Source organism: Sinohyriopsis cumingii, chromosome 11, assembly GCF_028554795.1.
Source record: "Sinohyriopsis cumingii isolate HCF-2022 chromosome 11, ASM2855479v2, whole genome shotgun sequence".
In the NCBI taxonomy this organism is placed as follows: Eukaryota; Metazoa; Mollusca; class Bivalvia; order Unionida; family Unionidae; genus Sinohyriopsis; species Sinohyriopsis cumingii.
This window is the reverse complement of record NC_142971.1, coordinates 76625097-76648355: the sequence shown is the minus strand read 5'-3', so window position 1 is coordinate 76648355 and position 23259 is coordinate 76625097. Positions and strand designations below refer to the sequence as shown.

General features: G+C 35.3%; 1 protein-coding gene across 2 annotated transcripts in view; it reads right to left on the bottom strand.

Moving 5' to 3' along the window:
- The window catches only part of LOC149788788 (uncharacterized), a 65171-nt gene that overhangs the window by 1397 nt on the left and 40515 nt on the right, over nt 1-23259 (bottom strand). For both annotated transcript variants that reach the window (XM_089974903.1, XM_089974904.1), the window contains 10 exons: nt 22544-22758; nt 20987-21127; nt 16345-16464; nt 12298-12426; nt 9972-10085; nt 6873-6896; nt 6214-6384; nt 3240-3587; nt 2104-2221; nt 1-1538 (listed from right to left, as the gene is read on the bottom strand). The exon at nt 1-1538 is cut by the window's left edge and continues 1397 nt beyond it. In XM_089974903.1, coding sequence (XP_089831029.1) covers nt 1232-1538; nt 2104-2221; nt 3240-3587; nt 6214-6384; nt 6873-6896; nt 9972-10085; nt 12298-12426; nt 16345-16464; nt 20987-21127; nt 22544-22758 — 1687 coding nt within the window. In that variant the 3' untranslated portion in view covers nt 1-1231. The remainder of the gene's footprint in view (nt 1539-2103; nt 2222-3239; nt 3588-6213; nt 6385-6872; nt 6897-9971; nt 10086-12297; nt 12427-16344; nt 16465-20986; nt 21128-22543; nt 22759-23259) is intronic.

Genomic DNA, 23259 nt, shown 5'->3' with positions numbered 1-23259 from the left:
TCCTTTTAGCCCCACTGTATTTTATTTGTCAACGATCCACATACACACTAAGTAGAAAACACGTTTCGATTTGGCATCGCATCTAAATGACAACTGATGGTGGAAGCATAACCTGGTTAAAGTGTAAATTGGTAGATTTCAAATAGTTGTATGCCATTCTGAGCCATATCTGAATACCTACAGCAATGAAACTACCTATCAGGTTGAAACTACCTATTAGGTCCGAGTTTCATTGAATTATAGCAACATGACACATCAGTTTGGAAATCACGCAGATTTGTTGGCATTAATGACACAGTCGAAATGAGCTGTAAATATTGAGAATACGTTTTGATTTAGTGTTATTATTACTGACATGTAATCCTCATATTAGAGAGCAAAAAAGAACACGGCCATTTTGTCTTATCACAGTTTCAAAATATCGAAGTCTATATTGTAGAGGGTATGTCGCTATTCTCATCATAAAATGCAATATATTGTTTATACTTTACTGGTACCAATGCTATTTGAGACGGGGACAAAATAAAAGTAATACAAATAATCGTATTTGAGGCTAAACAAATGAAATATTCACACCGAGAATTCAGACGTTAATTAAAATCAGCATTTTGATTGTTAAAGATACAAGTAAGAGATTATGTAGTTTCTGATAGAAACAATGGTCGGAAGATAATCAACTTAAAATGAGTTAGGCAAAAGCCAAGTATGAATTCATGAAATATATTATCTAATAACTTGTTGAAATTTCATGTACTAGTACCGGGCTTTAGAAGGATTCTAAATTGGTAACTGATTGTTTCAGATTGTGCAAACGAACCGTGTTTCACCTGTAAGATCTAATTGAATGTCATTCATTTCTGGGTAGTTATAAATTAAACAACCATACGGTTGCAATGAATCATTATAATCTCAAGAAATGTCAGACTTATACCAGACCTGACATGAAATAAACATCCAGAATGCACGAAGATCTCTTAGGGATAAGATATCATGCCAACTTTCAATTGATCAATGAAAAATTAAACAAACAATTACTGCAAAGTTGACAAAAACATCAATATCAAATTTTGTAAAGCTTCTAGATGTATTGAAAAATTTCTTTCCGGCAAATACGCACATCCGTTCCATTGTTTTGTTTGTTTGTTTGTTTTAGATATAACTATTCATGACATTTTAAATTAACAAGAATTGTTTCCATAACTATGTTTTCGTGTCGTTTGAGAAGTGATCATCAATCTGTTGAGATTAAAGTGTTACTCGCAACATAGAATACAGAAGAGACCGGTTTAAGACACCCGTCTGCATCCTTCTTTGTTCCATCCAAGCAGCCCCCGTTGGCGAAAACGTAAACGTTTGAATCAGATGGACGCGGGTCACTTGCCTCTCTAGGTGTGTTTGATTTCATTCGACCTTGAATGTCGTATAAATGTTCATCATCTATAGTCCAGTAATCTCCAGGCTCAACCCGGTTAAGGTCATTGTACGCAGAGTCTTCGCCGTTCGTCGTTGGTCTCCTGGACGTGTTGCCTTTATATTTTCTATAATAATAATAATAATAATAATAATAATAATATATTAGGTGGAAATAATTGAGATATCGTTTAATGTTTTTATTTGCACTGAGCTATGCGTCTCAGTCTATGAACACGACCTTGTTATCGATAGCAAAATACAAATTTGGTTTTCACTTTCAAATAAAGATTCGTTTCGTCTACTGGACAGCCTTCGTCTAAGAAATGCATTAATTATATAAAATATTTTCATTAAAGTATCTTTAAATACTATAGTTTAAACACCGTTGTGCCACCACAACTATCACTGCCAGGTTCTATTTCTTTCTGATTGAAATAAATATATATTACAGCCTCTGGTCTATCATTTTCTCATTGACATACGCGCCTCTCATTACCCGGTAATATCTCTTTCTCATTAAAATATATATCGATACTACCTGGTCCTGTTTCTTTCTCGTTGATATACACATTTTTCCTTAGGTTATTTTATTTATAATTGTCATATACATTAACTGTTAACTTTTGTAGAAGACGTCATAATTGTATGCAATGAATGCATTGCTATTTATATCAATATATTTTAACTTACCTGTACCATATAATGAGAACGAGTACAATCGCGGCAATGATGACGCATCCACCTCCAACTAAACCGGCAACCAATGGAGTAGATGATGATTCATTCGGATTCCCACGAACTATAAAGGCTATATTGACAAAAGATGCAAACTATTATTAGCTCATACGAATAAAAATCACGTCTTATAAATGTATTGCAAGCATAAACATATTTCGAAATTGCATATTTTATTCCTCTTCATAATACATAAATGATTCCAATAAATGGCGCGTACGTCAGGTACTAGATATGGCTATCACATAACCAGTTCCATGTTGTTTTTTGACATATGTTCTTTTCAAACCATCTCGGATGTAACCTCAGACGGTGTCTTTTCTGCGGAAAACAATTAGTTTGAAGCATTAAAAAAATAAACCTAATCGCTTTTTGGAGGAACGCGTTGTGAATAATGCATACATTTATTCTATTTGCCACATGCCTTGCAGTACTCTGTAATCCAGTCCTCTTTGCAGAAACAATATTTATACAAAAACAATAAAAATATATGAAATGATGGACAGACAAACTATGAACAGAAACCACTAACTGACAAATTCCCAACATATAGCCAGAGGAACAGACATACAGGTAAGATGAAGTAATGCATTATGCAGCTATATACTTTCATACTATGTGGAATTTCATAAACCCTTGAATTCCTACCCTCCGCTTTGTGAGGATAATTATGGTAAGGTTGTTGGTAACCAGCAGTCGTTGCTGCGTAAACTGAAATACGTGTTCATAGGTGTTGGTACTATTATGAAAGAGACGGGTTTTGCACACAACCGTCACTGAACTGCATGTACCAAGATTATATATTACAGACTAGTCTCTGACGTGCTGCTGTTATGCATGCAAAATTGTATTAGCGCATATATAGCCAAGCTCTAATCTGCTTCAGTTATGCACAAAACAGCATACCAGGGTATGCACTGGTTAGACTATAACTAGCTGATGTCATGTACAACTGCATATCTAGGTCTATATGGCAAGCATTAGATCAGCTACAGTTATACATACAACAGCAAATCTGGGTCTCTACTGTTCTCTGCTGCCTCACACTATTCAAAGAAATACAGAAATGAAAATGAGTCCGTATAACTTACGTGGGTAAATAACTTCAGTGAAGAATTCCGTGCTGATGATTCTTTGGTCGAATTCGTGGTACACTCTAACGGAAAGATTCCCCATCAGTTGCTGGAACAGCATATCATCATGGCTTTTAAGCGTACTCGTGTCGATAACTATATGCGTGCTACCCATGCTGAGCTTAATTATTTGTGACCATGTGCCCAATGGGAACTCATCTGGGTATTTTTTCCCCCCAATATACCAGTCATATCGAAGGTTACTCTGCTCCAAAGCATCTGTTTGAGCTGAGATCGTAAAATTGACGATGTCACCTGGCTGTACTTTCTGCTTTTCTGGTAAATCAGACAAGATGTTGATTGGATCTGTAATGATATTAATAGTAATGATAATAATAATAATGGCAATTAGAAAGATGGTAACAATAGTAATTGTAAACAATAAAATGTACAAGCATAATTGATCATATGGACATGCTTTGCTTGCTATTTGAAAATCATTTCCTAAAATACTGCTAGGTTTTAATATTCACTACCGAGACATTCCAAAACAAATATCAAGGTAATGCAAAATTCTATTCTGTTTTTTTACCTTATATTTATGGCTAAACCTTTAAATGATGGATTCCTCTTTTCTTCATAGACTTATATTTCGTCAATTTGTATCACGTGAATTAAGTAAATTTTATCCGTTTGTTCACACACCACATACCACTCAAACAGTTGCAGAAAAACATTTTGACTGATTGAAAGGGTTGAAATTACACTCGTGTGCCTTTATCAATATTATCTGTGATACTGAAGTTTCAATACTGTACATTACTCATCAACTTCCCGGTGTTTCACCTGTTTAAGGATTGTCAATTGCAATGTGTGTTGCTATATTGTAGTATGATGCCATATTGCATGTGTTGAGATCTTGTATGTGGTGACATCTGGGTTGTATTTCCAGTATGCAGATTACAGAAAAAAAGCATGGACTTGTAATCTGTTTATATGCCTGTCTTATCCTTGACAAGATAAAAATACTTCCAAGCAGACTACCTGTAAGGTTTTACCTTTAGTTCAAATGCTAGGCATTTTCAAACAGCTTCATCTGATTAGATGCAGGAATCATCTTTTGTCATCAAGACCTTCATTGCAATGAATGAATGATTTTGAAACATCTTATTTCATGTCGTTACTTAAATTTGAAATTCATTATATTTTTTTCTTCACAACATATGAAATAATGTAATTAACGTGTGCAAGGAAAATCTTTATAGAGAACAAGTCAGATTGGGAGCGGCGATGCCTAACAATTAGATCCATAATATTATACTTTCTATCAATACATAACAACTACCAGAGCTACAGGTTCTCGTTTCGATCAGTGCTAAAGGACATTGTTGACAACACCAACCTGCCTCATAGAAATTTTAAGGCGACTATGGTTCATGCAGTTTGGAATTTACGCCCTTAACCATTCTGTGATAAAAATGCCTTTGTCACAATCAGTTGCTGATTACACATAATAGTTTAAAAGGAGACATGCTAAACTTATTCCCCATAAACGACTTTACAGATCATGTAATGGCCACTATTGTGCGATTCTAATATTTTGCTTTCTTTCTATCTAGACATAATTTTGAAATAATGCTCACTGTATGTCACACAGCGATTAAAATACGGTTAATTTTGATTGGTGGTTATTATTTGGCCCGGTTTTTGAACAAACAATAACCTGAAATAAACGCAACATATTTCACTGAGTGCATACTGGGAGAGTATTATTCAAATTCAATACAATTAGACAAGATACGAATCAACAGATACGTTTCATATAACAAGAGGTTATTTATTGATCAGTAATTTTAGTCGTACACGGAGAAAAGTCCGGAATGTCTGATTTACATATATATATGTTGGCGGTGGCTGAAAAATGCTGATGGAATGAAATAATTAGGACGGAACTGGCAACAGGAGGGAGATTTCAAACAACCTTCTCGGGTCTTGTCCGTAGTATTTTGTTAGTCTGAGAGAAAGTGCATATGCCTGCATTCATGTCTTAAATGAATTTTCAAGTTAATAAAACTGCAAAGAACTAAAAACTTGTCTAGGTTAAGTTTTGTTTTATATCGATTGTTCACCTCTTGTCTTGATACAAGTATTTACATGAATAGAGTATGGATAGAATGATATATCCATTAATCATTTGACCCATACTGATTACCACTTGAATGGTTATTTCATTAGACAGACTGATTACCAATCGAATGGTATAAATATGAGCCATTTTGATTAATTCCCATTTTTGAGGTTCTTATTAAAAGCTGTTTGAAATAGGTTGAGTTTCTGAGTGTAATGAAAACATTCAGATGACATTTATCAATTTCTGTGTGGGTGTTGGGGGAATATGCAAGTTAGTTTCAAGGAACATTCATATTTCAGAAGTTGGCAATCGTTCTAGCTATTAACGTTTCAATTTTGTTTAAAATGTTACCCTTTTGCACTCCAGGATGTATTACAGGATTGATTCAGCCTCATTTAAATGTGAAATGAAACACTAAGATAGATAGTTATCTGCCATTCTTTGAAGTCTTGCCTAAACAATCCACAGTATCTTTCGGACATCATTCATGAGAAGATTCTGATGACATCTATAGGTCTGTTTACTCCAATGCTCACTGTACTGACCTGCTTGTGTTGTTGTGCCTTAAGACATCAAATTGTTTTAATTTTAATCAAATTTGAAATACCTGAATTATTTCTTTAATATATACAATCACAGGCTACAAGTTATTTGTGTTCAAATCCTGCAACTCAGAGAGATATTTGTGTTGCTTGTCAGAAAAGTTTCTCTGTATTCTATGTTGTTGTCGCTTATATTTTTACAAAAATATGTTTCAAAATCAATGTTTTTGTTCTTTATTTGTCTGTTTACCATTAACTGCAACGTATGCACTTTTAAACTGTGAGAGGATTATAACCTCTAAATCTGCCTGATGCTTACCAAGTACTGTGAGGCAGGCATCCCCAAATGTGATCCCCACAATGTCTGGCTTCGGATTTGGGCCGTACTCTCGGAAGTTATGAACAAGACACTGTAGACACATTGTGTCAGTCTTCTTAACATTTGGAATTGTCAACTGTCTTAAATCAGCTGAGAAATGATACTTGTTGTCTGGAATAAATAAATGAATGGAGCAAAGAAATTAATAAGTAAATAAGTAAATGGAACAAGTGAATGAGAAAGCACCAAATATTTGTGAAGAACAATATATATGTGCCAATTATCTGAACTTTTTACTTAGGCAAACAAATGGATATCTTCAACTTTACAGTTTTAACTTGACATTATCCAAACAATTACATGTTGTCTAGTGAGTCAATATTGCAGGGTTGTAAAGCTCGTTTGATTTTTTTCTTACATAAGAAATATAAAAAAACAACAAAGAGACGTTCATTTTCCGTAATGGAAGGAATTATTTATCTACAAATAAAACTATAGAACATAAAAGCAGAAAATGAAAATTCTTGAACACTAAGGACGATAAAGTAAAAGACATAAAAATTCCTCAACAAAACGTTTGTCAAATCAGAATCTGCAGAAATGACGAATTTGATTTAGGAACTACACTGGCAGAGACATATACCAAATTAGAAACTTACCTATCACTTTCTCTTGGTCATATGCTGTAAAGAGAAGAAAAGTGAAAATAATGTGATATGATGTGAGTTGGATTTTTATTGAAGCTTTAAAACAAATTCAGTCATATCACTATGATGTCTGCAATGTGGCAGTCTATAGTGATATCTAGCACTGGGGCATCATGCTGCAGACATGTATCATGATGACCCACCCAGTCACATTATCTGGACACCAGGACAACCAGTCCTAACTCTAACATCTTAATGCTGAGTGACAAGTGAGGCAGCTGTAAATAACATTTTTGTAAGTCTTTGGTATGACTCGGCTGTGGATCGAACCAACGATCTTCCACATCCAAGGCGGACGCTCTAACCAATAGGCCACCGGAGCGGTCACGAAACTAGTATTCATTTCCTCCTGAATGAACTTAAAAAGACATGCTTGTTCTATATATTCTGATGTTATCTTAGAAATAATGAGTGATCTGATTTATTACATGATTAATTTAAATAGTTTGATTGTATGTATATATGTATTTGTTCTACTTTTAAGTGATTTGCTCTTCTCTTTGAAACAACATTTATCCAAACTGCATCAAAATGCTACAAAATGAGACCAATCGATGCTAACATGGAAAAAACTGACACAACAACCAATACTGACTAACCACTAGCCAATGATATGGCTGGCATAGCTACATACTATGGAAAGAAACAATACATAATTGGATTGGGATTGTAGTTAATAAGTTAATAAGTAATCAGATAATATGGAACTCTTCAATCAGCACAACGAACAAATGCATTTATTGATCTTAAAAATGGGATGCTATTCAACCTTATGGTGAATGATTATAATTATTATGCGAGTCATGCAGATCATTAACTTTTAACTCAATATTTCTGTTCTAAATATAAGATGCTGTCTACTTTATCAAAATTACTAGTGCATGTTTTTGTGTGTTTCTGGATATTAACATAGCTTTAACAATTGTTCACTCATATCACTATGATGTCTGCAGTGTGATAGTTTATAGTAATGTCTTGCACTGGGGCATCATGCCACAGACATGTAACATGATGTCCCACCCTGTCACATTATCTGGACACCAGGACAACCAGTCCTAACACTACCATCTTAATGCTGAGCGACAAGTGAGGCAGCTGTTAGTACCATTTGTGTAAGTCTTTGATATGACTCGGCCAGGATCGAACCCACGACCTCTTAATGCTGAGTGAGGCAGCTACTAGTATCAATTTTATAAGTTCAGTATTACTCAACCAGGGTTGTTAGGTAAACATAAATGTGGCCACCATTACCTTCTTGATTTCTTAGGTTAATATAAATGCATCCAATTCAAAAAACGTGATCTTGAATGGTAACAGCATTCAAAAAAGAACATCAACGTAAAAAAATATAGGTAAGGACACTGCAACGTGGAATATAGGTCACACTACATGTCAGTCCCCTCCCAATGTTTCATGGTACTAAGTAGGATGGTACTCAAAGACCATGCCAAAAGCTTGCACGGATCATGAGTGAGTCAAACATCCAACCACTAGCAGTAAAATATGCAATATATGTGAGCTTCAATTGTTGCAATGGTGAGACTGAAATGCATACAATCCAGTTTGATGATTCAAGTATAAACAGACCTAAACAAACTTAATGCAGAATTTAACCAAATTAGTGAAACATCAAATGAGCCATACTGACCCATTTTTGTGAGGAGACTGAAGTACTGATGAAGATGCATTCGATTATCAAGTTTCATCATACCATGTAAAACTGAAGATGCTCTACCGACTGAAAGTTTTTATTAACTGCGACCATATTTCAAGGTATACAAAAATTATTCTGTACAAATGTAACAGGCTTTCAAAAGTCATTCAAATCTACTCTAGGGATTTTGAGAATCTGCTTTTTTAAATGTTTATCTGCCTTAGTACTTGTGACCATATCTAAATTGCATAATTTCTGAAATGTTTGATGGTCTTTAAGACAGGAAGGGTCAATCAATGTTGGCCAATTTCCTTTCAAATTTGACAAGTTATTTTTTTGCCTTGATGACAATAGTGACAGTACTAAAATATCTCTCCTTAACATCTTATTGGCTTTAATGTTTCTCTTTTTGTAGTAATGAAAGCCATATTTGTGAGCTGAATGGCATCATTCTATAAATCGGACAAGCACCCATCCTAGGATGATGTCAAAAATTTTGTCAAATTCTGTTCAACATTGTTTGAGACATCATTGGTTTTTCTTTTCGCCCATTTTCAGCAACGGTAGCGATATTTTAGTCATCATCACTAACACATATCTGACATGCATTATGCCAAAAAGATTACTATTTCACTCTGTAATAGCCTGTTCTGTGGCTTTTGATGTGCAATTGTAACTGGATTTTTTATATAAACTGTTCATAATGGCATCTCTATTTGTAGATATTTTAATTGTCTTATGCTATGATGCATACAACAATTTGGTACAAATAGGTCCAAATTTTGGGGAGTAGATGAAAATAGAAACTGTACATGATGGTGCAGAGCCATATCAGCTAAAAATATATTTAACTTTAAAAGTCTTGATTCTAGAATGCTTCGTGTCAAATGGATTCCAATTCTGTTGAGAAGTCTATTTTTAGTCATATAGTCCATATTTGATGCAGTAAAAGAACCTTCTGTTCGTAAAAGTAAATTTTGTTCAATGTTTTTTTTTTCAAGTCTCTATAAGGTGTGTCTGTTTTTAGTTATGCCAGTCATATTTGATTGCAGACCCACATCATACAAATAGATTTGAAAGGCCTTTAAGCCAGATGGATTTTCATCAAAAAAGGTCCTGGGTCCAGTTCTGTTGAAGTTTGGGGCTTTTTTAAACAATTCTTACAAGGGGTTGATCTGTTATTGGTGATGGCCGCTACAACTGAACACCGAGAGTAATCATTTGTTGAAATTCAAAAAGCCTTAACGATAGGTTGTTTCTTTTTCCCTCATTTATTATTTCTCTTAAATAGTGCTTGCTATATTTTGTAATTATGGCCACAATGGAGAACCATTAAATACATTTACATGGATTAATTGAAAGTAACATGATAAGGAAAATTAAATACTGATACATACCACATCTTTTCTCATCTGACCCATCAGCACAATCAGCATGCTTGTTACACCTCTCACTGGCAGAGACACATTTCTTCAAGTCAGCACACATAAAATCTGTGTTCACCTTGCAGCCTAAAGTAAATAAGTCTCTTACAAGGGTTGATGTTCCAAATGCCAAATGAAAATAATTTATAGAATCCACATGCATTTTGTTTCTTCCTTTCATTTTCTTTTTTCATTTATTTTTTCTGCATGAACTATTTTAACAAACCCGATCATGTTTTGTTTGGCTTTAAAAAAATCAAATATTTTATATACTTTAAGTAACATGTCCACGAAACACATAAAAAAATTGTATGACCTTGAAGCCTGAATATGGTGCCAAGGACTCCAGATGATTAAATTCATCTCACATATTAAGCTTCAGCACAATGCTTGTTTGTTTAAGATTCATTTGGCAATATTGCAGTAGTCATGTTGAAAGCCAATATAGTTCACTAAGCTATTTTATGTTTAAATGAATTTGTACTACATAATCATGACACCATTAAGCCATCTATGGTACCACTTAGATATAGATATATTCAAAAACCATGTATAATTTTTAAAAAAGCCATATTATGACAACTGACTGGACTATTTCTAACTACAAGACAGCATGTTTCACAAAGCCATTTTATGACTAATGGCTATCTACCTATTCAATGTATTCAATGATCTTTATGGAGGTATGTTTCATAAAACCATTTTAACACCAAAGAATGTGTCACACAAAAGTAAAAGCACCAAAGGCAAGAACGTAGCAGTTAATAAAAGTTTCTTAACCAGTATTTAAGAAGAAATGTCATGAGCATGCATATGTTTCAAATAGATAATGGAATTTAATATTTTAATACTGAACAAATTAAAATGAACCACAATTACTATTATCTTTCATTAAATGCACATTATTGTTCTTTTCTTAAGACGGCCTCAAGGGAGAATAGTCCTTGGCTAAATGAGTCACCACCTGTAAATATTATTATTAATGATTTATTTTATACTAAGACAGTTATGTTTCACGACACCATTTTATGACTATATGAACTTGCATTAATTCAAGCCATCCGCAAGACATATTGACAAACTAACTTTTCTTCATGTCCTAATCAGATACTGACCATGTGCCCATTATTAGTATCCTATTGAGATCCTCACAATGCTCTCATTCATGATATCCTAAAGAGATAATGACAAAGCACTCATTCATGATATCCTGGAAATAATGACAGACCATTCATTCCTGATATCCTAAAGAGATAATGATAAAAAGCACTCATTCATGATATCCTAAAGTGATCCTCACATCACACTCATTCATCATATCCTAGAGATAATGACAACGCATTCATTCGTGATATTCTAAAGAGATCCTCACAATGCACTCATTCATGATATCTTAAAGAGATCCTGACAATGCACTCATTCATGAGATCCTAAAGAGATAATGACAAAGCATTCATTCGTGATATCCTAAAGGGATCCTCAAAACGCACTCATTCATGATATCCTAAAGAGATCCTGACAACACTCATTCATGATATCCTAAAGAGATAATGACAAAGCATTCATTCGTGATATCCTAAAGGGATCCTCAAAACGCACTCACTCATGATATCCTAAAGAGATCCTGACAACACACTCATTCATGATAGCCTAAAGAGATAATGACAAAGCACTCATTCATGATATCCTAAAGATATCATCACAACACACTCATTCATGATATCCTAAAGAGATACTGCTAAAGCATTCATTCATTATAATTACTTTTTCTCCAATCAAGCAGTGTCAGAAAATTCATGGTTTCTCTGCAACATTCATCGATATTTGAAAGAAATTAAAGACCTTTTCCAGCAGGTAAAAACCTGTTCTTTCTTACTACTAGGAAAATGAGGAAAAAACAGAAAGCGAATTATGCTATTCCATGATGTACGCATCAGATGAGTTGGTAAAACACTATCAACTTTACAAATCTCATAATCAAATATGTTTTCAGGAAAAAAAACATTAAAATTTGCTGCTAAAAATAAAGCCTACCTAGATTAAGACATATACCATTATGCTAGTTCTATGTTTGCACATTTGTCCCAGAAATAAATATAAAGGAATGTGACCTATCAAAGTTTGTGATGGAATACACTTGAAGGAGTAAATATTATTTAAGGAAATACAGTATTATTTTCTTGATTGCATCATGTACAGATAAAGATGTTTTAAGGTGTTTAGAGACTAAGACGACTTTTCTCTCATTAATTAGTATGATCTTCTTTCTAAAAGCAAGTCTATATAGTGAGACCCATACCACAATGTCTAACTGATTCATCCCCTCCATTTAGACACTGTGCAGTTCCATCACATCTGATCACTTCTGCTGCTGTTTTACACTCGCCCCCTCCACAGGCAAACTGCCCCTCACCACAGGTATCCGATGCTGAAATTAAACAAATCATTATCAGGTAATATCACAAAGACTGAAGCTCAGTTATGTTTCTTGTGACTGAACTGCAATTTCCAGGCAAACACTAAGTATTATATATATCCATAATTAATCTGAACTGTACAAATATTAACGATCTAACTCTGCCACTGTTTATGTGTCAGTACTCATATTTTGGGGGAGATAAGCAAACCCTCAATATAAACATGAGTTTGGACAATGTTTCTTTCATAATAAACCAGCATCTACTTAAAGACAAATTTATTCAGCTGACATTCTGGTCTTGTCTTGGTAGAAATTGATATCATATAATGGCTGCATTTGACAGTAATCTAGGCCAACATTTGTTCTCATAATGCAATAAAAATGTTAAGTTGTGGTCCTGAATTACTCAAAAGGGATATTTTTATCTTTGTACCAAGCCCTGAAATTTGCATCACTTTCCTTTGTAGAACTTTAATGTGATGTTGATTCCTGCTTGTGAGGTTCTTTCCATGATACAAGAGTCAAATTCCTTCATTTGCAGGGTAATCCAGACAAGAGCCAGATATATACGTCAGTCAAGACAGAGATTGAAAGCTTGTGACCACCCCTGACTGATTAGATCACATGTGTCAAACTCAAGGCCCGCGGGCCACATCAGGCCCGGCGTACAATTATATCCGGCCCGAGAGAGAATTTTAGGCAAATATATTTTTTAATGGCACTGCGATATAAAGTGCAAATCAAATTCCCTAATTAGCAGCCTTGCCAAACATCCAGCTCTGACAAATTGGCATAAGAGCGAAAATGGGTATGCCAATGATTTTTTATTATTAAAACTTTTTTCTGTTTTAATTTATATTAGTGTTTCATAAATGTTTAATTTTCCGCTTATTGAATGTTTATCCTGTTCGGCCCGCAACCTTACGTGTGATTTGAGTTTTGGCCCGCTGAGCGATTGAGTTTGACACCCCTGGATTAGATCGTTAACATTCTTATATCCTGATCAGGCTGGTTCATAAACTGAGTGAGCTGCTGCCTCCTGACATTGCACTGAGGTCATAACTCATTATGTGCATGTCCAGAGAACAATCCCTTGTCTCTTTGACAATGATCATCTCTATTGGGGTCGAGACTTACATGGTTTAAATCAATGGTTTCCACCCTCTTGGTTACTTAACTTACCCCATAAGAAGCATTATTCGGCATTAGCACCCGCCCTCAGTAATCCTACTGCCCCCCAGGGGACGTTAGTACTCAGTTTGGGATCCACTGGTTTAAATGGTTGTGGAGCCCACAATTTAAAACTTAAAGGAAGTTCTTGGGGTTCTTGTGTCTCCACTTTTTCTATCTGGTTTCGAAAACATGAAAGGTAGTGTCCATAATGTCAAAAAGAAAGGCAGTTTGAGAGCCGATACATGCAAAGAAGCATCTCGTCACACTAGGTCAAGATTAGCAGAAGCACTCTGATTATTATGCATGGAATGGTGTGCAGATCTGTTAATGACTGGCTGTGTATTTCCATTCATGTTGGTCATGTGATATTTTGGCGAGCCCAAAAAATTGATCTTTATATAGAACGATTGGGAGAGTTTTATTGACAGACGCAAAACTCTTAGCAAGGCTGGAAGCTCCGTCTGAAGAGCAGCTAAGCACGTTGTGTACCAGTGTAAAGAAAAGGCCACTGGTAGCAGAAAAGGCCCCTAGTAGTGGATTGCTAATTATACTGGAGAGGCAAACCATATTTATTTTTCAGACCAGGGTAGATGATGCAAGGGAGAACAATGCCCCTTTTCTACATCCACCGAGGTCCTTGAACTTATAGCCTGCATGGTGACAAATGGTAGAGTGCAATCATGGCTGGCAACACAAAAAATTCACCGCAACTCTGAAGCTAAATATGGTTGGATCGAGCTAGAATAGATCATCAAGAAGGTCCACACTCTGATACAAGACTTAACTTCCTTCATTTGCAGGGTACTCCAGATAAAAGACAGATATATAAGTCAGTCAAGGCAGATTGAAAGCTCGTGACCACCCAAGTCTGAGAAGATCTGGCTTCACTGAAATCATCCTGGCAATATCTATCTCCTGACTGCTTAGATCGTTAACCTGCAACTCGTCCCATCTGAAAGGGTGATTCGAATCAGTATGCAATTTCTGAATTACTTTTACTACCAGGATTTGGAGACGGTACACAAAGACCAAATATCATCCCAGCTGATTGAAAATCCAACCATACCACATTCTGCTGTGTCCTATCCTAGGAAAACAAAAGGTGAGCAGTTTATGGTTCCAGTTTGTCACAAATGGTCACATATTGTTCATCCCCAAAGTATGCAAATCCAATGAAAGACCAATCCACCACAAGTTAAGGTTCAGGTTTAGGGCACCTACCAGTCGGCTATCTGCGGGTGGTTGGGGTGGTAAGACAACAGTGGGATTTAGGAAATTTGGAGCATGATAAACATCGCTTCTTATATCCTGATAAGGCTGTCTCATAAACTGAGTGAGCTGCTGCCAACTGACATTGGACTGGGGTCATAACCTATTCTGTGTATTTCCGGAGAGCAATCCTTTGTCTCTTTGACGCTGATCATCTCTATTGCGATCGAGACTGATAGGGTTTAATTCAGTGGTTTCCAAACTGTTTTGATTACCTTCAGCACCCCCTTAACTTACCCCATAAGAAGCACTATTCAGCGTTAGCACTCGCCCTGAGTATTCCTACTGCCCCCAGGGGGTGTTACTACAAAGTTTGGGAAGCAATGGTTTAAATGGTTGTACAGCCCAAACTTCTGGTTTCCTAAGAGCAAGGAAAACATGAAAGGTATTGTCCATAATGTCAAAAAGTATGGCAGTTAAAGAGCCGATACATGCAAACAAGCATATCGTCACACTAGGTCAAGATTAGCAGAAGTACTCAGATTATTATGCATGGAATGGTGTGCAGCTCTGTTAATGAATGGTTGTGTATTTCCATTCATGCTGGTCATGTGATTTTTTGGTAAGCCCCAAAAATGGATCTTTATATAGAACGATTGGGAGAGTTTTATTGACAGATGCAAAACTCTTAGCAAGGCTGGAAGCTCCATCTGAAGAGAAGCTAAGCATGTTGTGTACCAGCAGAAAGTAAAGGCCACTGGTAGCAGATTTTTCTTTAAAGAAGGACGTGGATCACTAATTATACTGGAGAAGCAAACCATAGTTATTTTATAGACCAGGGTAGAATATGAAAGAGAGAACAATGCCCCTTTTCTACATCCACCGAAGTCCTTAACTCATAGACTGCATGGTGACAGATGGTAGGGAGCAATGATGGCTGGCAAAACACACAAAAAAATCCACCGCAACTCTGAAGCTAAATATGGTTAGATCGAGTTAGAACAGATCATCAAGAGGGTCCACACTATTATGTGTGGTCTCTTGCACAAGATTGACTCATATCATGGGTTATTGCCCTTTGTCTATTTTATATAGACAGAAGTAGCAAGTTATATTTCTACTGTTAATATTATCGTGGAACATAAATAAAGAAGAATGGACTAATGATATTGTGTGAAAAACCAACTTCTTTCAATCACAGCGATATCGACCTCTAATCATTGACCCATAATTGATAGTGGACATGAAATATCATGTGGAAACCATACATTTTTCGGTGATCTTGACATTTGGTCGACACCAGAGTTGATCTCTTTTACACAAAATGCAAGCAATCCAAAAAGATTGCTAAATGTAGATGGCAAACAACATAAGTTGTTGTACCCTAATGAATTTGATTAGAACAAACAAATAAAAGGTTGGTATGGAGAGTGTATAAATATATCACAAGAAATTGTTAATGCCAATCACTGTGCCAAAGTCATTTCATCTTTAAAAGTGACTAAAACAATATTCAATCAGCCATAGATTTTGTTTTCCAAATACCTGGACAGTTCTGTTCGTCTGCACTGGGGATGCCTGGACAGTCATTTCTATTGTCACACTTCTTGTTGTAGTCATAACATCCTGTCCCATCTCCGCACCAAAACCTCTTCACGCCACAACCTGTCAGTATAATATATAGAGCTATCATTCGTTTGACTACTCATTTCCACTTTGTGAAGGCCATAAATCGCTAGTTTAACACTGTCGGTTAAGGATACAGTAGCGCCATGTATTCCTGCCAAATAAGTATTTTCATGCATGTGTCTTATATGCCTGTCATGGACATTTAATTCATGTTGGGTATGATGTACACAACTATTACCCACTTGGAGTATGTCCTGCAATTTACCACTATAATAATGTAGTAGGCATAGGGCTCAGGAGAGCCACTCCTAAGCTCAGAGTTAAAATGTGTTGTTCGAGTAAAAGTTTCTGCATACTTGTACCCAAGACATGCAGATGCAAATCCACACTATGGAAATCAATGGAAGTGTATTTTCAATCCTTGATATTTGCTTAAAATTTGGGCGTACCATTTATTAATAACCTATACCTAACTTGCCTCCTCATTATTCGTCTAGCACATGTTGGCATGGAAATGACAACTTTCTTACGTCGGTAAGCTTGATACAAAAATGGGTAAATATTATGAGCATGTGTCTTAGTTTCATACTTTGCCCTCGATTTCCAAATAGTTTCCATTTACAGCAGCACTTTTCAGGTTCCCTTTCTATGAGATATCACATCTTTACGGGTCAGATGTCATCAAAATTAGGCGATTGAGAATGTGATTTTTTAAAATTTTAGTAATGTTACAGTTGCCACAGGTCACCAATAGTTTCAAGATTGTAGTTATTACATTGTTATGATAAAGGGAACGTGAAACTCGTAATTCTATGAGCATGCAATAACTGTTCAAAATAGAACTACTGTCACTCAAAAGTATAATTCAAGTGGCTCAATCATTCAGGGCTTCCAAAAACACACAAATGTGCATCCCTGATGTAATAAAATTAAAAATGACGCATTAAAATCCCAGCTTAAGACTCATGTAGGACGCAATAAAAATTGCTGACCAAATCGATTTCCACCTTGCAGAAAAGTTCATGGTTTCACAAAATAGAAGTCCCAAGGATTTTCTACGCTGTATGTTGAGGTCATGCTTATTAATTATGCATTTTGTTTATTTCCGAGTGTAGCCAAATAAGTATAGTGCACGTGATTTTGATAGGGCAACAAGCTAATTCAAATTAAATTAGAAGAAAAACCCTACAATAATAGATCTTATTACTATTTGTTGCTTTCATGTCAAGACTTGGACAAAAATGCCGTTTAAAAAAATCTGGTTAAGTATTTTGGGCATTAAAACCATACTAGCAGCCATTATGCTCTTGTCGTAATCATTATGGCTTTTTTTAAAAAAAAAATATGTTTTATCCTTTCCAGTATATATATCACACTGTTTTGGTAAATAATAATTAAAAAAAACAATAAAAAATATTGTATTTATCTTTTTAAGTATCATCGCATTAATTCCACTCGTATAAATTTGATAATCTGCTTGAAAAACGTCACTGCTGGGTAAGAATTTTCCTTGTTTTCTATTCATAAGCACCATATTTATCCAATTTCCAAGAAAACAGAAGGGTTTTCATCAATTAGAACTCAGCCTCACAGTTTCATTATAGTTATGGTTGTATGGAAAATGGCATCAGATTATAAGCAAGACTCTTTACAGTGTGACGTCGATCTTATACGACAAAAAATGTTAAAGAAGCTGGATCTTTGCAAACTTCAAAATCAGAAAAAAACAGATCAACACAATTTTAAAAGAAAAACATGAGAGTAATGAAATACAGCACTCTGGATTGAGCACATGCTCACTGCAAACTTTAAAATTAAATTCACAATCATCCAATTCTGTAATTAAGATGACTGGCCCAATATTTTTGTTTCAGAGGGTACAACATATTGCTGTCTTAATAAAGGCCTTCTATAGTGTGTTTCCAAGTCAGCTGAGAGGATATCAATTTTAATACATGAATATTTTAAGAATTGCAAGTAAGTGAAACTGACAAGGTTTTGTGTCTCTATTCCTGGCATTATAATGGATATTTATCCACTTCATTTATACCCAACGTGCCTGTGAGAGGGAACTGCAACTTTTGCTAGTGGAACTCCTATTCTCACCAAAATTCTAGTGAGATCTCTCTCTCTCTCTCTCACACACACACACGCACACATACACACAGAACTTACTAAAGAAACTATAAAGTGGGATCCTTTAAGATATTGTAAGAACCCTATACAATTCAAATGTGAGGGTCCTCAGGACTCCATAAAATATCAGTTTAATGGAAGCCCTGAAATTGCACCTCATTCACACAATGCATGCTTGTTGTTTTAGAAAGCAGTTAATGTCACAACAGCCAAATGGTCAAAATCTAGTTCTGGTTATAACCTAAAAATGTTCCAGCTCTATGAGACAGTCAACAATCTTTTTTTTTTTTTTTACAGGGAATGTCCCAAAAATTATTATGATTTTAGCGATGTTCATTATTTTCAAAACTGTAGTTTTATTAACACATTGTTAGGCCAAAAGGAACATGAAAACAAATATTTCTTTAAGCATGTAATAAATTTTCTCAAGAGAGTTATTGCCACTAGAAACTAACATTTTAAGTGGTTCAGTCAAATCGCACCTAATTTCATAGAATGCATGTTTGTTCTAATAGTTTTAAAACGCAGATAATGTCAAAACAACCAAAGGGTTGAAACCTGGTCCAATTATGAAATGTTTCATCACTTGTGGACAATCAAAGTTATTTCTTTTATGGAACAAATGGTGCTTTCTAGAAATTGATATTTGCTAAAATGGATCATATGTTATAGAAATTGGTGTGAACTAAAACAGTTCAAATCCTCTTTTCAGTATTTTTCTTGTGTGAATTACTTATATAAATATATGCTGCCATCTTTACCAACATTATCAACATGACATACTGTACTACCAGCTACAGGTATTGATGTGATGTGATTTTGATTTTTAACGTAGCTTTAACAATTTTTCAGTCATATCGCTACGATGTCTGCAATGTGGCAGTTTATTGTGATGTCTAGCACTGGGGCATCATGCTGCAGACATATAGCATAATGTCCCATCCAGTCACATTATCCTGACACCGGGCCGACCAGTCCTAACACTAACCTCTTAATGCTGAGCGCCAGGCGAGGCAGCTGTTAGTACCATTTTTGTAAGTCTTTGGTATCACTCGACCGGGGATCGAACCCACGACCTCCCGCATCCGAGGCGGACGCTCTAACCACTAGGCCACCGCTATTGAGAGAGTATAACCAGTCATCAGCATGACAGAGTACAACCAGTCATCAGCATGACAGAGTACAAACAGTTATCAGCATGACACAGTACAACCAGTTATCAGCATGACACAAGAGTGCAACCAGTCATCAGCATGGCACCTAGAACAACCAGTTATCAGCATGGCAGAGTACAACCAATCATCAGCATGACATAGTACAACCAGTCATCGGCATGACATAGTAAAACCAGTCATCAGCATGGCAAGAGTACAACCAGTTATCAGCATGACACAGAGTACAACCAGTTATCAGAATGACCGAGTACAAACCCGTCATCAGCATGGCACATAGTACAACCAGTCATCAGCATGACAAGAGTACAACCAGTTATCAGCATGACACAGTACAACCAGTTATCGGCATGACACAAGAGTACAACCAGTTAGAATGACACAAATTACAGTTATCAGCATCACACAGAGTACAATCAGTTATCAGAACAACCAGCTCTTTCTCTTGAGAATTCATCCAAAACATAGGTATCATTTTATAAGGAACATCCTTCTGAATATAAAATTTTGGATTGGTAGATGGGTGCTATTGTTTCATGAGTTTAATCCTACAACAGAAGTAAAAGCATAAAATAACAGTAACAAATAATTAATACAGCAGCATCACTAAATTGTGTGGACTATATATTTTCATGGATTCATTTTTTTGCAAACCACAAATTAAAAGACACCATGGAAAATTAGACACATAAGGTATATCCCACCCCATATCCCACCCCATAAACTAGCTGTGATTCAATAATAGAGATCAACAAATCTAACTGATAAACAGTTCCATGTCCGTAATCTGGTAATACAATTTTGCTTTTACTTTCTAATCTTTTTAAAAAAAACATCTTAAAAACAGGATAATTATTACTGCACATGTGTCTATACAGTATCCATCAGCTGTTGTATCCACACACTCAATACTGTGAAATAAGTAAGGATAAAGAAAACAAAAACAAGCAAAAAGTAATTCAAACTTTAGTATTACTGAAAAGAAAGAGATTAATAAATGATACTAGCATATGAAAATTAAATTTGATAATTATTCAAATCAATTTTCCATCCAAATAAAATAGATGCTGAAATATAAATCTTTTAGATGAATCTTTAGCACCATTGACATTGATATCATCAAACATCCGACTCCATCTCAATGTCCTAGACAAAAAATAATAAAAAAATGGGGGAGCAGTGACATAATGCTTATGATGTATAACAATTTCCAAAAATGGAATCAAGTCATAAAGACTAAAGAAACTGACCAATCATGGGCTCTCCATTCTTCATCCACATGGGTAGACTGCTGGTGGCATGGTAGGAGACTGTATCACATTGTAATTTAGCTGTTGCTCCAACTGGAATGCGAGTTGATTTAAGAGGTCCAGCAGCCCACTGGGGAGCACCTGTAGCATAGAAAAATCAGTTATGATAGTGGAAGAGACAGTGAGGTATCTGCCAGATATACTGTATGGTAAAACACTAGGCTGATGTTGGAGAAACATATTCGCCCACTACAGTCGAAACAGCAAAACCAAACAGGTTTAAAAATGTATTTTAGAAAGTTGGAAAACTGCCTTAGTGACATGAAAATAAGATGAGGTTATCTACACATGCTTATATTCAAGCTTAGTAAACGTGTTTTTCTTGTGTAATCCTGTCAACAAGCGTTTCAATTAAGACAAAATCTATGTAAAAAAACATTAGAGAACAAGTAGGAAAATTGCTAGATTTACTTCATAATCTTGTCATGTCATCTAAAAAAGCTTATAACCATGCTTACCTAAATTGTGTTGGTCTATTTCAAAAGTTTTTGTCACAAACAAGTCAAAATCCAACATGTGAACAATATATATTAAGAAGTATAATAGTTGCTTCGGTGGACTAAATATGGTGTAGCTCATGAACAAGAGCAAATAAAACATGCCTAATATATTTAACTAAATTAAGTACCTTGTTATACAATAGCACCAACATTATCATAATCACACTGAGGTTTTCCTCACATAAAAAGTTCATCATCTACGGAAAATGGAAAGTGTTGTTTTACAGCTGTGAAAATGAATCTTGTCATATGCATATACAGAAATAATGATGATGTTTGTCTATTTCATGAGAAACAAGTCTCCATTCTGAAAACTCCTATAGTCATGGTAATGTTTTTCCTTCTAATACGCATCATCTTAAACATGTAGTTGAAATCCCAGAGCATTTGTTATTAGCTGCTAAAAACTAAATATGATGTTGCCTGATGAAAATCCTGCATATACTGGCAATAAAATTGCACCTTCAGATTTCATTGCAAACTAGAAATGTGACATTTACTCATAAATACAAATGCAGTCTAAAGATGGTGTATGTCGGCTGTGGTTGACAATGTACAGTATAGTATGGCAGACTGAAGTACAGACTCGTATTACACACAGATGTAGAGATTGGCAGGGCCGACTGATGTACAGACTGGCATGGCAGACAGATGTACAGACTGGTAAAGCAGGCAGATGTACAGACTGGTATGGTATGTACTTACTATTATGGCAGACTGATGTACAGACTGGTATGGCAGGCTAATGCTTTGAAAATGTGCCATGATAACCAACCCTGGTTGATACTTTGCTGTAATAGAGTTATATGTATAGCTATATTTATTCAACATTTTGTTTTCTTTATGTCACTAGATAATTTATAATAAAATAAGAAATATTATTTGAAGAATAACGTTATTAATACTCTAAACAATTTCTGGAATTCCTGACAATTTTTCAAAACACTAGTTCAATTTCACATATAATATTTCATTTTTTTGCCAATAATTTTCATACCTGTGACCATGACCCTGACAGTGCCTTCATTCATGCCATACGAGTTTGTAGCACGGCATATATAGTCTCCTTCATCCTTGATATCCAGCTTATAGATGATCATTTTCCGTCCGGTAGAGTCTTCAGGATCTATTTTGTACCTTGGAGTTCCATCAGGTAGAAATGTATCTGAAAGCTTTACGCCATCCTTAAGCCACTCAACATCAGGTATTGGGCTGAAGTTAGAAAGAAAATAGAAGGGACATTTTTTAAACTTCATAAAATTATGTCCATTGTAGAGTGAGACTCATTGACAAACTCTATGGCAGAAGATATTTATATGGTCATGACTATAGCAATCCAGTGTTGTCAAGGCAATAAATATAGTCCTTGTTATGGAAAAGATAAGAGCAAAGTTTTCAATCCATCTCATAGAATAACTGTTCATTTTTGGCATATTTACTGCTTTAAAAACTGGCCTTGCACTTGCCAAAGTTATCACAAGATTTGTTATATATATAAACTTGTGGGTTATGTTAGCAAAGTGATAATGTGGGTAAAGCATGCTGTAAAACCTGTATTGAGGGACACCATAATACACAGGGATTGCTTAAAGATGACATTTGTTGATTGGCTTTCCTATTTTCAAGTTTATTACCAAACTCTCTTTTAAAACCATATCATCAAAGGATATTTGTTGTTGCACCAGTGAATTTATATCAACCATAAGCTTTAAG